This window comes from Odocoileus virginianus, chromosome 6 (genome assembly GCF_023699985.2).
Source record: "Odocoileus virginianus isolate 20LAN1187 ecotype Illinois chromosome 6, Ovbor_1.2, whole genome shotgun sequence".
NCBI classification, from domain to species: Eukaryota; Metazoa; Chordata; class Mammalia; order Artiodactyla; family Cervidae; genus Odocoileus; species Odocoileus virginianus.
The window spans coordinates 79,649,712-79,665,465 of NC_069679.1; the positions used below are offsets into that span (position 1 = coordinate 79,649,712).

General features: G+C 43.3%; 1 protein-coding gene across 1 annotated transcript; it reads right to left on the reverse strand.

Moving 5' to 3' along the window:
• Window positions 1-2,796: 2,796 nt before the first annotated feature.
• On the reverse strand, window positions 2,797-3,453 carry LOC139035525 (signal recognition particle 14 kDa protein). Its single transcript, XM_070468537.1, has one exon. It carries the CDS (start codon window positions 3,377-3,379, stop codon window positions 3,047-3,049), a length of 333 nt encoding a protein of 110 aa, XP_070324638.1. The 5' UTR covers window positions 3,380-3,453; the 3' UTR covers window positions 2,797-3,046.
• Between the last annotated feature and the right edge of the window lie 12,301 nt (window positions 3,454-15,754).

Consider the following 15,754-nt stretch of genomic DNA (forward strand, 5'->3'; position numbering starts at 1 on the left):
GACCACCAAACATCTTTTATCTCTCCTGCCCTCTACATCTCTGATCTTATATTTTTTCCCCTAATATATTTGGATTAGGGCAGCTTGGGCTGCTGTAACAAAATAATATAGACTGTGTGATTTAAGAGACTTCCCTGGGGGCACTAGTGGTAAAGAATCCACCTGCCAATGCAGGAGACATAAGGGCCTAGGGTTCAACTGTTGGGTCGGGAAGATCCTCTGGAGGAGGGTATGGCAACCCACTTCAGTATTGTTGCCTGGAGAATCCTATGGACAGAGGAGCCTGGTGGGCTAAGAGTTGGACATGACTGATATGACTTAGCATGCACACATGGGTGGCTTAAAGAACAGAATTTACTTCTCACAGTTCTGAACGCTGGAAGTCCGAGATTAGGGTGCCAGTGTTGCTGGGTTCTGGTGAGAGCTTTCTTGCAGACAGATGCCTTTTTGTTGTGTCCTCATAAGGCATGGAAAGTGAGTGAGCATGCCTTCCAATTCTGATGTCTCTTTTTAGAAGGGCACTAATCATACCACAGGACCCCACCCTCATGTTCTCATCTAACCCTAATCACCTCCAGAAGTCTCCATCTCCAAACACCATCACGTTGGAGGTTTAGGGCTTCGACACATGAATTTGGATGGCGGGTGCACACAACTCAGTCCATAGCATTACATGCTGCCTCAGATGCAATAATACTGCTTGGACTCTCCTGTACTTCCTGTATCTCTCATCTAGCTGCATTACTTGCCCTTATTTTCTGATAATCTTCCTTTGTAAAGACAAATTCTAAAGTCTAAGAAGCATACATCCAGTTTAATCCATCTCGTGTTGGACTTCTCCCTTTTCATAAAATATTCCTTTGTGCTATTTTAGTTTGCATGTATCTGATCTTAAGCATTTTGCTACATATTTTATTCTAAAATTATAATTGGGTTGTAATGAGGCAAGTGCCATTTCTTGCAGAATAAATACTGTTATAAAGAGAATCTCTTCATTATGAAAAGATTTTGACAACCTAGCTAATGGACTACTTATCTTTAGGACTACAAGACTCCATTATAAGCAAGATAGGGAAGAAAGTACAGTAACTGGGAGTCTGTTGTGGCAAGATTTACAATCATAGAATTTTCAAGCTTTATCCCTCATATTATGCATTTTTAAAACCTCATGCCTTAAGAAGTGACTTTAAGATCATATAGCAAGTTAATGATGGTGATGTAAACCTTGATCTCTTGATTTCCAGTTTAAAGTTTATTTATTAAAAATTTTTTTCATTGACTGGTGTATCACTTTTCTATTGCTGGTAAAGAAATTATAACAAATTTAGCAGCTTAAAACACATTTATCATCTCATTGTTTCCATGGATCAGGAGGAGTTCTGGAACAGTTTAGATGAGTCTTTTGGTTAGGGTCTTGCAAGGTTGCAGCTGAGGGGTCTCGGGGGTCTCAGACCTGGTTTCCTTCTCTGAGTGCACATGGGTGTTGGTAGAATTCATATCTTCGAAGATGAATGAGAAGATGAGTAAGGCAACAAACTCACTGCTTTTTCAAAGCTGGCAGAAGAGTCTCAAAGGGCTCACTGGACTAGGTCAGGCCCTCACAGGGTAACCTGCCTTTTGATGAACTCAGCGTCAACAGGTTAGAGGTCTCATATTGGTAAAAACCCCTTCCCTTTTGCTATATCATGTAACCTAACTATGGCACTGACATCCATCCTTACCAAAGGTCTTGCTTCCACACTCCAGGCCAGGGTAGGTACACAGTGTTAGTTTTTATCTCATATTGGTAAAAACCCCTTCCCTTTTGCTATATCATGTAACCTAACTATGGCACTGACATCCATCCTTACCAAAGGTCTTGCTTCCACACTCCAGGCCAGGGTAGGTACACAGTGTTAGTTTTTAAAAACAAGGTAAAGCGGCCACAGAGAAAAACAAAGTCACTTCCTGTTTGAGTTCCTAAACCAAACACCTTACTGATGCGCTTCTTTCTAGTCATTTGTACTTACTGCTGTCACTTGTGCCCACTAGGGTTTTATTTTTCAATTTAAACATAGAGTCATATAGTGTGTGGAATGTGGAAAGTGGAAAGTGTTAGTCGCTCAGTCATGTCCGACTCTTCGCAACCCTATGGACCGTAGCCTGCTAGGCTCCTCCGTCCGTGGGATTTTCCAGGCAAAAATACTGGCGTGCATTGCCATTCCCTTCTCCAGGGGATCTTCCTGACCCAGGGATCGAATCTGGGTCTCCACGGCATTGCAGGTAGATTCTTTACCGTCCAAGCCGCCAGGGAAGCTCTATAAACATAGAGTCATATAGTATATACAACTAAATATAGAGTCATAAAGTATATACAACTAAATTTGACACTTCATTCATTTGGTTTTATTTTATAAGAATTCGAAAATGTTATCTATTCCACACCAACACCCCTGCCCCCCTCCGACCTACTGTTTTCTTTCATTAAGAATGTCTTTCCAGTGGTGGCAGGGGTTGGAAAATATAGATAAGCAAAAAAGAAAAAGCAAATCAACTGAAATTGCCAGATTTAGAAGTCACATTGCTCAGGAAAAAGGTTTTTTTTTTTTTTTTTTTTGAAATAACGCAACTTTTAATAAAATTGTCAGATTTCAGTTCCAGTAAACCACAAGACAGGGCCTCAAGCCTATTCATATCACATCATTCCAGAACGAGGAGCTGTGGCCAGAAACTTTTTATGGGGCAGGAAAAAGGATCAAAGTTGGTCAGTGCTGATAAATACAGGTTAAATAATACACTGCTCTTCACAGATGGCTAGAGAGTCTGTAAACTATTATCCAGGAATATACAACTGTCCAACACAAACCACTTAGCCAGATCTAAGATAAACTGGCTTCTTGTAACTACCCTGTAAACACTGCAGCCCTTCATCCAAAAATGACCCTAATCTCACATGAAAACAGTCATTAAAGGGAGTCAGAAACTCAGCTTTGTGGCCAAAAATAAAAACCAAAGGAAAAATAGCAATTCAGTGGTTAGTTGGTGAAAGCGGGAAAGCTGGTGCCCTTCACTGTGCTGCTTTGCTCTTCTTACTCTTGCTCTTTTTGTCCCTCTTCTTCAGCCCATCCATGTTAGCTCGCAATAGGTTTGAATAAGCCATCTGAAACTTATTCACTTCTTTGGAGCTCACCACAGTGCTGATCTTCTTTTTCCCATCAGTAGCTCTTAACAGACATTTGTTGTCTGAGGGCTCAAAGCCCTCCACAGTACCCTTCCTTGGAATGGGTTTAGTTCGGCCATCATACTTCTTCAGGGTGATGAACACGCTGCCCGACAACCGGCACTTCTGGAAGAGCCTAGTCAGCTCCGTCAGGAACTGTTCACTCTCCAGCAGCACCATCCTGGCGCTGCTGGCTCCGCTCGGTCAGCACAAGCCCCAAGCCGTTGGAGCCGGAAGTTTCACCCGGCCTGGGCGGGACTTCCGCCATTAGGTCAGGAAAAAGGTTTTGATAGTTCCTTGAGGGGTAAGGTGAAATCCTGAGTTCCCGGATGTTCAGTGATATCAAGTTCACAGCTGCTCTCAGGTGGGAGGGGAGGAATCCGGAGTTCCCGGGACTGTGGGAGGAGGGGGCGAGGAACAGAGGGAGTTTCGAAAAGCGAGAAGCAGACGCGATGATGGCTGCCGGGCGCGACCCCCGCGCCCGTCTCCTCAGCTCAGTCATCATGGCGTCTCCTGAGGTTTCGGCTTCTCGGTGCTCAGGACTTGCTGTAATGCAGGGTTTCTCAACCTTGGTTTGACTGGCATTTGGGGGCTGGATACTTCTTTGTCGCAGGGGCTCCAGGTATCGAAGAACGTTTAGGAGCATCGCTGACCTCTAACCACTAGATGCTAATAATGGCCCCACCCTCCAGCTATGACAGCCAAGTATATATCCGCGTGTGTGTGCTAAGTTGCTTCAGCCGTGTCCGACTCTGAGACCCCATGGGCTACAGCCCGCCAGGCTCCTCTGTCCATGGGATTCTCCAGGCAAGAACACTGGGGTGGGTTGCCATGCCCTCCTCCGTGGGATCTTCCAGACCCAGGGATCAAACCTGCGTCTTTTCTGTCTCCTATATTGGCAGGCAGGTTCTTTACCACTAGCGACCTGGAAAGCCCAGTGGAAATGGTAGAAGGGGTAAGTTTTGTGTTGGGTGATTATGTCGGCTTGGTAGCACGCCAGCTTGCCTAGGCAGAACCGCCTGCCCCAGAATTCCTTTTCCTGTGGGTTTCTGGTTAGCGTGGGTCCAAGAATTTATGTGGGAGACGTGGGGGGCAGAAGGGAAACAGCAGCTCTCACTGGCTTTGCAGTCCACACACAGATCAGCTGACTCACCCTGTCGGTGTGAACCAGCGGCTGGACCTGCTGCTGGTCTACTGCCTTGAATCCACCTTCAGCATCTTCACCTCTGGGGGCGTGAAGCCCCCTGGAGAAGGGTTCTGGCTTCTGAAGGATTCCAGAGTCATTTGTATTAGTCTGCTAGGGGCCGCCATGGGGCTACCCAGGTGGCGCTAGGGGCAAAGAACCCACCTGCCAGTGAAGGAGCCGTTAAGAGACTCCAGCCCTGGGTTGGGAAAGATCCCCTGGAGGAGGGCATGGCAACCCACTCCAGTGTTCTTGCCTGGAGCATCCCATGGACTGAGGAGCCTGGCAGGCTGCGGTCCATAGGGTCGCACAGAGTTGGGCACCACTGAAACGACTTAGTACGCAGAAACCCAGGGCTGCCATAATGAAGTACCACAGGCTGGGTGTCTCAAACAACAGATATAATTTCTCCCAGTTCCAGCGGTCAGAGGTCTGAGATCGAGGTGTTAGCAGGGTTGGTTTCTTCTGAGGCCTGTAAATGGCATCTTCTCTCCACGTGTTCACCTTCTCATCCCTCTGGGTGCGCTTGTGTTCTAATTTCTTCTTCTTATGAGGACACCAGGTGTATTGGATTAGGGCTCACCTAAGTTAAGTATTAACTTATTTAACTCTTTAAAGATCCTATCTCTAAGTAGAGTCACATTCTGTGATACTGGTGTTTGTTAGGGTTCTATTGAAAAACAGAGCTGATAGGCTATTTATTATCTCTCTACCTACCTATCATCCTATTTATATTTATAATACATACTTATCTGCTCTACCTACTTACCTACTCACCTATCTACTTATCTATTATCCTATTTATATTTATGATACATATTTATGTGATCTGTCTTGTGGTATGAGAGGAGTCTCCTGGACAGCAAGGAGATCAAACCAGTCCATCTTAAAGGAAATCAACCCTAAATATTTATTGGAAGGACTGATGATAAAGCTGAAGCTCCAGTGCTTTGGCCACCTGATACAAAGAGTCAACTCATTGGAAAAGACCCTGATGCTGTGAAAGACTGAGGGTAGAAGAGGGGAACAGAGGTTGAGATGGTTAGATAGCATCACCGACTCAACAGATACGAATTTGAGCAAACTCTAGGAGATGGTGAAGGACAGGGAAGCCTGGCATGCTATGGTTTATGGGGTTACAAACAGTTGGACATGACTTAGAGATTGAGCAGCAGCAACAACGACAAGAACAAAATGTGTTGATCTGTTTATCTATCACAACAAATTGACTCCTGCAATTATAAAGGCTCAGTCAGTCAGTTCAGTCACTCGGTCATGTCTGACTCTTTGCAACCCCAAGAACCACAGCATGCCAGGCCTTCCTGTCCATCACCAGCTCCCGGAGTTTACCCAAACTCATGTCCATCTAACATGATGGTGATGCCATCCAACCATCTCATCCTCTGTCGTCCCCTTCTCCTCCTGCCTTCAATCTTTCCCAACACCAGGGTCTTTTCAAATGAGTCAGCTCTTCGCATAAGGTGACCAAAGTATTGGAGCTTCAATCCTTCCAATCAACAACAGTCCTTCCAATGAATAGCCAGGACTGAGTTCCTTTAGGATGGACTGCTTGGATCTCCTGGCAGTCCAAGGGACTCTCAAGAGTCTTCTCCAACACCACAGTTCAAAAGCATCAATTCTTCTGCGCTCAGCTTTCTTTATAGTCCAACTCTCACATCCATACATGACTATTGGAGAAACCATAGATAGCCTTGACTAGACGGACCTTTGTTGACAGAGTAATGTCTCTGCTTTTTAATATGCTATCTAGGTTGGTCATAACTTTCCTTCCAAGGAGTAAGCGTCTTTTATAAAGGCTAAGATGTTTCAATATCTTCCATCTGCGAGCTGGAGACCCAGAGAGTCAGTGGTATGGTCCCAGTTGGAATCTGAAGGTCTGAGAACTTGGGGAGCTGAGGGTGTGAATCTCAGTGCAAGGAAGAAGACTGATGTCGCACCCCATGCAGGAGGGGAAGGGAATAAATCCTCCTTTCCTCTTCTTTTTGCTTTATTTTGGCCCCAGCACACTGGGTGATGCTCACGCAGGTTGAGGAGAGCCACCTGCTTTGCTGACTCCATCCACCCGAATGCTAATCCTGTGCAGAAACACTCTTACTAAGACACCCAGAAATAAAGGTTAGTCTGGGCACCTGGTGGTCCAGTCAGTACATAAAAGTAATCACCACCTGGGAGTTAGGAGTTCAACACATGAGTTTGGGGAGACAACAGTTCAGCACATAACAATCACGGTCAAAGGCCACAAGAACTGACTCGAGTTTGGTCTGTCCTATGGGCTGTAGTTCATTTATATGGTCTCCACAGGGTCCTTCTATTCCAGCTTATATCACCTTCCCCTCCTGCCCTGTGGGCTTCAAGTTCTAACATCAGCTGCAAAGATGGAGACTATTTAATCAGTTCTCACAACAGGTCAAATCTCTGTAACCAACACGTCCAATATACGTAAACAAAGTCGAGTGGGAACGTTCAAGGCCCTCCCAAGTACAAAAGCCCCTCTGTGTCCTCTGTTTCTTGTTTGTAGAAAAAGGCTTTAGCCTCCTGCGTCTTCTCTGAGTTCTAAAGATCAGACTCAAGCAGTAACTAATTAGGGAAGTGACGAGATGCAGAAACAAAGGAAAAGCAATTAAGCAAGAAAAGTAGTGAATTCTTAAACAGTAGCTCAGCGACAGAACTGAGCCCTACTTCCTCCTCAAGGAAGACACACAACAGTCTGACCCGTATTCTTGAGTTGTTCTGCAGAAACGAAGAGGCCCCCATTCATGCTGCCATTCATGCACATGGTGTGCTGCAGTCCATGGGGTCGCAAAGAGCTGGACACAGCTGAGTGACTGAACTGAACTGATTCAGGTGGAGGATGTTGATGACACGTGGACCACAAGCATGTAGACCCCAGACTGCAGCCTCCCAAAACACTACCACCACCCAATCAGAAGATAGTCCATAAGATGCAACCCTTACCCAAAATGTTGCCTTTAAAAACCCTTCCTTGAGCTGCGGTCTGAGAAAGTATCAGCTGATGGGGTGCCCAGAGCAAAGGCTAATAGGTTCCTCGTTGGGCAGAGTGTCTGACTCAAGTCTCCTGCATGTTCAGCCATTGGCTGAAGCCAAGCTGGGAAAGACATGTTGTTGTTGTTCTTTAGTTGCTCAGTCATGTCCACCTCCTTGTGATCCCATTGACAGTAGCCTGCTAGGCCCCTCTGTCCATGGGATTTCCCAGGCAAGAATACTAGAGTGGGTGGCCGATGCCTTCTCCACGGGATCTTCCCAAACCAGGGATTGAACCTGCATATCCCACATTAGCAGAGGGGTTCTTTCACCACTGAGCCATCAGGGCAGCCCCGGGAAAAGCACAGTCTCTGTATGAATTCACAGCGGACCAAGGGTGCCCTTGTCACAGGTCCTTTTGAAGGGGGTTCGGCATAGTGCACCTCTCACCTCCATGGCCACTGCACTGGGCCATAGGATGCATATTGCTTTATTTATTTATTTTTTTCCATTTATTTTTATTAGTTGGAGGCTAATTACACTATTGTAGTGGTTTTTGCCATACATTGACATGAATCAGCCATGGATTTACATGTGTTCCCCATCCCGATCCCCCCTCCTGCCTCCCTCTGCATATTGCTTTAACACCAACTTGTTTTCCTCACTGGTTGTAGATTTTGGCACATTGAGCAACACAGGTCTTGCTATGTGGGATGCAGCTGCACACAAGGCCATGGAATACCTGGAGAAAGTACACTCTGCAGGTGGTGGGTGCTTGGACCTCTCATGAAGATTGCCTTCCCACATGAAGCTCTGTCCACTCCCTGCCTGCAGAAAGTCTTCCCTGGATGTGAGATATATGTATATATATATAATTTATGGTCACCCATAAACAAGAATGAAATTCTGCCAACATGGACAGAGGTAGAAAATAACATGCTTTGTGAGATAAGTTGGACAGAGAAAGACAAACACTGTAGGATATCACTTATGTGTGGGGTAAAATCCAAAAAATAATACAAATAAATGTATCAGTTCAGTTCAGTCACTCAGTCCTGTCCGACTCTTTGTAATCCCCTGGACTGCAGCACGCCAGGCCTCCCTGTCCATCACCAACTCCTGGAGTTTACTCAAACTCATATTCATTGAATCGGTGATGCCATCCAACCATCTCATCCTCTGTCATCGCCTTCTCTTCCTGCCTTCAATCTTTCTCAGCATCAGGGTGTTTTCAGATGAGTCAGCTGTTTGCATCAGGTGGCCAAAGTATTGGAGCTTCAGCTTCAGCATCAGTCCTTCCAATGAACACCCAGGACTTATCTCCTTCAGGATGGACTCGTTGGATCTCCTTGCAGTCCAAGGGACTCTCAAGAGTCTTCTCCAACACCACAGTTCAAAAGCATCAATTCTTTGGTGCTCAGCTTTCTTTATAGTCCAACTCTCACATCCATACATGACCACTGGAAAAACCATAGCCTTGACTAGAAGGACCTTTGTTGCCAAAGTAATGTCTCTGCTTTTTAACATGCTGTCTAGGTTGTCATAACTTTTCTTCCAAGGAGTAAGCGTCTTTTTATTTCGTGGCTGCAGTCACCATCTGCAGTGATTTTGGACCCCATGAAAATAAAGCCTGCCACTGTTTGTACTGTTTCTTCTTCTATTTGCCATGAAGTGATGGGGCCGGATGCCATGATCTTTGTTTTCTGAATGTTGAGCTTTAAGCCAACTTTTCACTCTCCTCTTTCACTTTCATCAATAAATGTATATGCAAATAAATGTATATGTGAAATAAATGTATATGCAAAGCAGAAACAGACACACAGATGTAGAAAACAAACTAGAATATACCAGAGGGGAGAGAACAAGGAGGGACAGGAAGGGATGTGGGATTAAGAGATACAAACTACTATGTATAAAATGGATAAGCAACAAAGATGCATTGTAAAGCATAGAGAGTTATAGCCATTATCTCATAATAACTTTTAATGGAATATAATCTGTAAACATACTGAATTATTATGCTGTTGTCTGAGGAGGATTTACAAACAGCTGAGAAAAGAAGAGATATGAAAGACAAGGGAGAAAGGGAACGATATACTCAACAATGCAGAGTCCTAGAGAATAGCAAGGAGAGATAAGAAAGCCTTTTTTGGATGAGCAAGTTTTTAAAATGTGAATATTTGAAAGGGATATGATATTTTTGCACTTAATTTGGTTAGTAGAAAACTTTAAAATATGTCCCAAACAATTTGGGTGTATAAACGTAGCTTCTCAATTGTAAATTTTATGAAACCTAACTACAAATCAAGGATTTGTGATGAAAATTTAGTGTCTGCATTGAGATGTGCTGTAAAAATGTAAACGTAAAATATACAACAGATTTCAAAGACTTCATATGACAAGAAGAATGAAAGATATTTCAATATTTTAAAATATTAATTACATGTTGAATGATTATTTGAAATATATTGGCTAAATAAAATGTTATTAAAATAAAAAAAAAAGCCTTCTTAAGTGAATAATGCACAGAAACAGAGGAAAACAATAGAATGGGAAAGACTAGAGATCTCTTGAAAATTGGAGCTATCAAGGAACATTTCATGTGAGGATGGGCACAATAAAGGAAAGAAATGGCAAGGACCTAATACAAGCAGAAGAGATTAAGAGGTAGCAAGAATACACAGAACTACACACAAAAAAAGTCTTAATAACCCATAATATATGATGATGTGGTCACTTACCTAGAGCTAGACATCCTGGAGTGTGAAGTCAAGTGGGCCTTAGGGAGCAGAAACAAAGTTAGTGGAGGTGATGGAATTCCAGTTGAGCTATTTAAAATCCTAAAAGATGATGCTGTTAAAGTGCTGTACTCAATATGTCAGCAAATTTAGAAAATTCCACAGTGGCCACAGGACTGGAAAGGGTCAGTTTTCATTCCAATCTCAAAGAAGGGCAAAGCCAAAGAAAGTTCAAACTATACAATTTCATTCATTTCATGTGTTAGCAAGGTTATGTTCAAAATCCTTCAAGCTAGGCTTTAGCAAGACAAGAACCGAGATATTCCAGGTATACAAGCTGGATTTAGAAAAGGCAGAGGAACCAGGGATCAGATTGCCAACTATACACTGGAGCTAGATAAAGCAACAGAATTTCAGAGACACATCTCTTGCTTCGTTTGACTATGCTAAAGCTTTTGACCGCATGAATTACAACAAACTGTGGAAAATTCTTAAAGAGATGAGAATACCAGACCTCCTTACCTGTCTCCTGAGAAACCTGTATGCAGGTCAAGAAGCAACAGTTAGAACTGGACATGGAACAACGGACTGGTTCCAAACTGGGAAAGAAGTATGACAAGGCTGTATGTTGTCACTCTGCTTATTTAACTTCTATGCAGAGTACATCATGGAGAAATGCTGGGCTGGATGAATTACAAGCTGGAATCAAGGTTGCTGGGTGAATATCAACAACTTCAGATATGCAGATGACACCACTCTAATGGCAGAAAGCAAGAGGAATTACAGTCTTTTGATGAAGGTGAAAGAGGAGAGTGAAAAAGCTGGCTTAAAACTCAACATTCAAAAAAGTAAGATCATGGCATCTGGTCCCATCACTTTATGGCAAATAGAAGGGGAAAAATGTGAAAGCAGTGACAGGTTTTATTTTCTTGGGCTCCAAAATCACTGTAGATGTTGACTGCAGCCATGAAATTTAAGACACTTGCTCCTTGGATGGAAAGCTATGACAAACCTAGATAGCATGTTAAAAAGCAGAGATATCACTTTGCCAACAAAGGTCTGTATAGTCAAAGCTGTGGTTTTTCCAGTAGTCATGTATGGATGTGAGAGTTGGACCATAAAGAAGGCTGTGGTGGTGGTGGTTTAGTTGCTAAGTCATGTCTGACTCTTGCGATGCCATGGACTGTAATCTGCCAGGCTCCTCTGTCCATGGGGTTTCTCCAGGCAAGAATATTGGAGTGCATTGCCATTTCCTTCTCCCAGGGGATCTTCCTGACCCAGGAATCGAACCCAGGTCTCCTGCACTGTAGGCAGATTCTTTACCAACTGAGCTACAAGGGAAGAAGGCTGAGCACTGAAGAATTGGTGCTTTTGAATTGTGGTGCTGGAGAAGACCCTTGAGAGTCCCTTGGACTGCAAGGAGATCAAACCAGTCAATCCTAAAAGGAAATCAACCCTGAATATTCACTGGAATACTTAGGCCACCTGGTGTGAAGAGCTGAATCATTGGAAAAGACCCTGATGTTTAGGGGCATTAAGGAAGGTTCGAGAAAGTGGTAGGGGCTATTTGCCTCTGCTGATGGAAAAATATTAGTTTGGATATAAAGGACTCAGGCACAGAGTCACATCAGGACACATCCTGAAGCAGTCTGTTGAGGCACTCTTCCAGAGCTGACTCATTGTCTGTCTCCTAAGAAATGACAAGGGGATGTTATAATCAAGAACATTAGGCTATTAGATAAAACTTGGCAAGAATAGTCTGTACTAATGTAACCGCAGAGGGATTTTAGACAGATGCAACACAGATACTCTGTATGTGTGGCATTTTACTGCATGAGCAATAAGCATTGTACGCATGCGCAGTGATCAATAAAAGGACATGGCAAGCCTCCACCAGCACGCCTATTCTGCCTGGTGAATAGGTGGCCACTTTGCTACATCATCTTGGTGTTTTTCTTTGCTGCGACACCACTCCTCATCCCTGACAACTGGTGCCTGAATGGGGACCTGATCGGCTCATCCACCTGGAACAGGCTCCCGAGGCATCACCCATCCACTATGGTAGGATCCCGGTGAGTCTACATTATGGGAAATGCCCTTTCTGAAAAACAAGATGCACATAGGCTTGAGTTGCAATTTTTATTATGCAAGGCAGGGCATGAAGTAAGTCACAAGATTCTTGCCCAGCTATTGAAGGAGATCGATTCCCATTGTCCTTGGTACCCTGAAATGGGTTCCTTGAGTATCAAGGATTGGGAACAAATTGGGCAAAAGTTACATGAGGAGACTCATGCACCAGTTGCAGTTCTTCATGCATGGTATCTCTGTCGGGACGCCATTTCTCACTTTGGTGTCCCTAGTATCCCTCCTCCAGAGTATCAACCCCCTCTTTCTGTTGCTCCCATTGTCTCTAATGATCCCTCTCCCGAGCTAATGGAGATGCCTCCCAGGACAACCCCATGATTGGATGATGCAAGAAGCTCTCAATCAGGGGGATCTATCTCCATTAGCAGTTTGTCCAATACTACACGGCCCAGGTCAGAAGCCCATTTTTGAACATCTTCCTTATACAGTTTTAAAAGAGTTAAAAAGGAGTATAAATGATAATGGGTTGAGTAGCTCTTTGACTACTGGCGTTTTGGAGGAAGTTGCAGGAAGATATGAGATGACACCTTGGGATTGGAAACAGTTGATACAAATGGTGGTGACACCTTTGCAAGATACGGTATGGCAACAAGAATAATCTGATTTAGCCGCCACTGCCGCCATGAACAATCTGATTGCTGGCATTAATGTGGACCATAATATGTTAATGGGGATTGGGCCATTGGCCAACCTTCAACAAGAACTGGCCCATCCACAGGTGGCCATCCAACAGGCTGCTGAAATAGCTGTTAAAGCTTGGAGAAGGATGCCGGATGGAAGGAGTGCTACTCTATCCTTTTCTGGTGTTAGACAGGAGAATAATGAATCTTCTTATGCTTTTGTAAATCGCTCGCAAATTGCAATTCAAAGACAAATAGAAAATCCTGAGGCTGCTGAGATCTTGCTTAAATGATTGGCCTTTGAGAACACTAATAAAGACTACCGGGGGGTTTCAAAGGGTATCTACACTAATCCTGATACTACTCTGGCCACTATGATCCAAGCGTGCCAGACAGTAGGTTCTGAAACTCATTGGGCTATATAATTGACAACCGCTTTAAAACCTCCTGGCAAAACTTGTTTTAACTGTGGGAAAATTGGACATTTACTCTGGGAATGTTGGAATAAGAGAGCTGATAGGCCCAAGACAAAATGTCCCACATGTGGGAAAGGAGATCATTGGGCTAATCAATGCCGATCGCCAAGTCAGAATCAGGGAATCAACAAGAAGGGCACATCTCCAGCCCCGGACCAAAGGAGGCTCCCACACAAGAATAATCAAAGAATTCAGACTTATCTGATAAACAGCTCTGCCCCGGTCAATTCTCCGTCTCTCAATCCATCATGCTACCCATGGAAGTACAGGAATAGATCTTATAAATGGTGAGGAAGTCAACACTCAATTGCCTGGGGGAGTATATTTGATTCCTACCCAGTTAAGGGGACCTCTACCAAAAGATATGGTGGGACTTTTATTACCTTGTTCTCATGCAGGAAAAAAAAGGGCACTTTTGTTATCCTGGGGGTTATAGATTTGGGTTTTACTGATATTATAAAGATTCAAGTATGGACATATTTACCCCCCAAAATAAATTTCAGGATTATCTATATCCCAACTGGTTTTACTCTGTTATGTTTCTATAAACAAACTGGATAATTATCGGGGTGATCCTGGTTTTGGTTCTACTGTTGTTGCTGCTAGCATACCTGTAAAATCAGATAAGCAAGTACTTAACTTGTCAATCAATTAATGGGCAACTAATCAATGGTCTATTGGATATGGGCGCTGATGTCACAGTTTTCCCTCCTTCTTGGTGGCCTGATGCCTGGCCTTGGGAACATGCAGAGCCCCTCTGGGGTGTTGGGGGCAACACCCTATCTTGATGGAATGACTTATGGCTCTCATGTGCAGCCAGGAATAAACCCTCTGAAGTAATCACCTGTATATAACCTTATAATTTATTTTATTTTATTTTTTTACAATGTTATATTTTAAACATTCCTTTTGTGGTACTGGGGAGAGGTTTATTACAGCAATTAAATACAAAGATTATTATGCCTTTTTCATAGGGGCCGCTGCAGGAGAAAGGACAGCAGTACCTTTAAAATGGCTGATGGAAATGCCCATATGGACTGATCAATGGCCATTAACATTAGAGCAATTACAACCTGCAGAGGTCCTTATTAATGAAATTACAATTAGGACATATGGAAGAGACTACTTCTGCCTGGAACACTCCCATTTTTGTTATAAAGAAGAAATCTGGTGAATAGAGGCTATTGTAAAACTTAAGAGACATTAATAAAGTAATATAACCTATGGGGCCCCTTCAATGTGGATTACCTAAGCCTAACTTGATTCTTTTAGATTGTCAATTTATGAGAATAGACTTAAAAGATTGTTTCTTTACCAGCCCTTTGTCAGAGAAGGATCGAAAACATTTGCATTTACTTTACCAATATTACATAATATTCAACCTGCTAAAAGTCTCAACCTACTAAATATTCAACCTACTAAAGACCTACTAAAAGTCCTACTATCACTGGAAAGTTCTCCCTCAGGGCATGCTTAGCAGTTCCACCTTATGTCCACATTTTGTTGCTCAAGCTTTATATCCTTTTCATTCCTGATTTCCTGATCTTGTAGTTTGTCATTATATGGATGATATTTTGTTGGCAGGCAGATCTCTCTCTGAAGTTCACCTTATAGCATTACAAAAAATGTCACTTTCTTATGGCCTTCACATAGCCACAGAGAATAGAGAAAAGTCAAAGAAATTATCCAGATTTATACTCGGGACAGAAAGTCCTTGAAGATGCTGCCACTCCTGTTATTCCTCGACTCACTTTGCCTGCCAGATTTTCTTGTGTACAACTGCAGCAATTTTTGGGTCATCTTAATTGGGCTTGACCCTACATACAAATCACTGCTGATATGCTGGCTCCTTTTTTCAAATTATTAAAACAATTAAAATCACCCTCAGTGTCTATTCTCAAAACCACCCGAATTGGACAGAACATTACCTACTATTAATGCCCACTTAACTCCCAATTTGTAGATCGTCTTCCTCACCCACATTCTCCGTTGAGGCTGACTTTGCTACCTGGGTGCCCTTTTGCACCCACAGTTCTTTTCTCCAAAGACGCTCAAAAAACATATATAGTAGAGTGGTTATATTCCCCTCATTTTTCAGGCTGTCGTGTATTACCAGATATGCAGATGACACTACCCTTATGGCAGAAAGCCAAGAAGAACTAAAGAGCCTCTTGGAGAAGGTGAAAGAGGAGAGTGAAAATTTGGCTTAAAACTCAACATTCAAAAACTAAGATCATGGCATCGATCCCATCACTTCATGGCAAATAGATGGGGAAACAATGGAAACAGTGATAGACTTTATTTTCGGGGGCTCCATCATCACTGCAGATGGTGACTGCAGCCATGAAATTAAAAGATGCTTACTCCTTGGAAGAAAAGCTATAACCAAC